Raw genomic sequence first — 1,503 nt, 5'->3', positions numbered from 1 at the left:
AAAATTTCATATTTTTCGTATTCCCATATTTTCACTTGTTTTAACATTTCCAACAAAAAGTGTTAAAATATATCAAATGGTTAAATTTTTATAAAAATAATAAATTTGGGGAAAATCCTTTATTTTTATAATGATAAAAACTTCCAAACTCACAAAAGCAGCAACAATTAAAGAAAATTTCTTAGCTACGATAAAACTAGTATCTTTGCAATTTTTACAGTCGAACATACAATTCGGGGCTTTGCAGGATGTTTGCGATTTCCTTTGTTTGTGCGATTGGAGTCAGTTTTCCCACCTTTCCCTTGTTGCCTTGCTTCTGCCTTTTCTGATTTTTCTGCGGCTTCTTGCGTCAATGTGCATTGCTTGCCCTTCTCATTTGTATCGACAAAATAGCACCCTTCTGTTTCGACGCATTTGGTTTTGTTTACCCCTACGTCGTTGCAAATTTGCTCTGCTGTTTTCGCTGCTCCTTTTTTAATTTGCTTTTCTAATTTTGCAATTTTACCTTTTAAAGCTTTGGTATTGATGTCTTGGTAGTATGTTAGTGTTGCCGTTAGGTCTTTCAGTGTTGAAAGTGATACCAATGGAACTTTGTCCGTGCCTTTAGCATTGGGGTTGTGGACTTGTGCTGTGCCAAAAGCAGTGTTGTATTCTTTTTCCATTTTTCCTTCGGTACGAAGGCCACTTCGATCTCCGTTTTTAGTTTTTCTTCTTTAGGTTGTTCTATTGTATCTTTCTTTTTAACTAGCATGGCGTAGATTGTTCTGAAGGCAGGATCTTCTTTCAGCTGGTTGGTTGTCTCGAATTTGTAACTTTCCGGGGTGTACTTTGTGGCTAGGTAAGCGTCGTGTGCTGCCTTCAGCGTCGCTGCTGTCGCCTCGGCTGTGCTTAGCGATCCCGTTGCCCGTCTCTGCATGCCGTCGCTATGGATGTAGTACAGGCCCGAAGCGAAGCTCGGGCTGCCCTCTATTTCGGTGTCGCCGTTCTGGCCGTCTAGTAGTCTCGAAGTCCTCTTTGTGCCTGTTAGCGCGCACACGTTTGCGCCGGTGTCTGTGTTCGTGGCCACAGCTGCAGCTGTTTGCAGCCCGCCGTCGTAGCCTGTTTGTGTGAAGTGTTGTGTGTCTACGTCGGTTGCTGCTAGCGCGGTGGTTGAGATTTTACAGCCGCTCGAGTGTCCGCTGAAGCCATCACTGTGAGGCCTGTGGGTGTCACTGCCTGTCTCTCTCTCTAAGCAACCGTCAGTAGCGGCTGCTGACAGTTGCTCCACTGCCTCTATGAAATCCCTGATGGAACCCTCCGTTCTGGCGGCGTCTCTTATAGCTGATGCCAGCTTTCCTACAGTTGGTGGGCTTAGTTCGTTTGCTGCTGTGCCCGCTTTGTGGGCGTAGTAGGCTAGTAGACCTTTATCCGCTTCTGTATAGTGACAGTTTCTGTAGGCTTCGGTTTATATTTTTGTGTGAAAATAATGCTTTAGGTAGCTGTTCACCGTCTCCATTGGTGTCT

General features: G+C 44.6%; 1 pseudogene across 1 annotated transcript in view; it reads right to left on the bottom strand.

The window, feature by feature from the left end:
* Window positions 1-144: 144 nt before the first annotated feature.
* The window catches only part of TEOVI_000049700:pseudogene, a 1,415-nt pseudogene continuing 56 nt past the window's right edge, over window positions 145-1,503 (bottom strand). The window contains 4 exon segments of the mRNA in view: window positions 145-279; window positions 282-674; window positions 677-1,486; window positions 1,488-1,503. The exon segment at window positions 1,488-1,503 is cut by the window's right edge and continues 56 nt beyond it. Coding sequence covers window positions 145-279; window positions 282-674; window positions 677-1,486; window positions 1,488-1,503 — 1,354 coding nt within the window.

Source organism: Trypanosoma equiperdum (genome assembly GCF_001457755.1).
Source record: "Trypanosoma equiperdum strain OVI genome assembly, contig: ctg_182, whole genome shotgun sequence".
NCBI classification, from domain to species: Eukaryota; Euglenozoa; class Kinetoplastea; order Trypanosomatida; family Trypanosomatidae; genus Trypanosoma; species Trypanosoma equiperdum.
The sequence above is the reverse complement of the archived record's forward strand: the minus strand, read 5'-3'. Positions and strand labels throughout refer to the sequence as shown.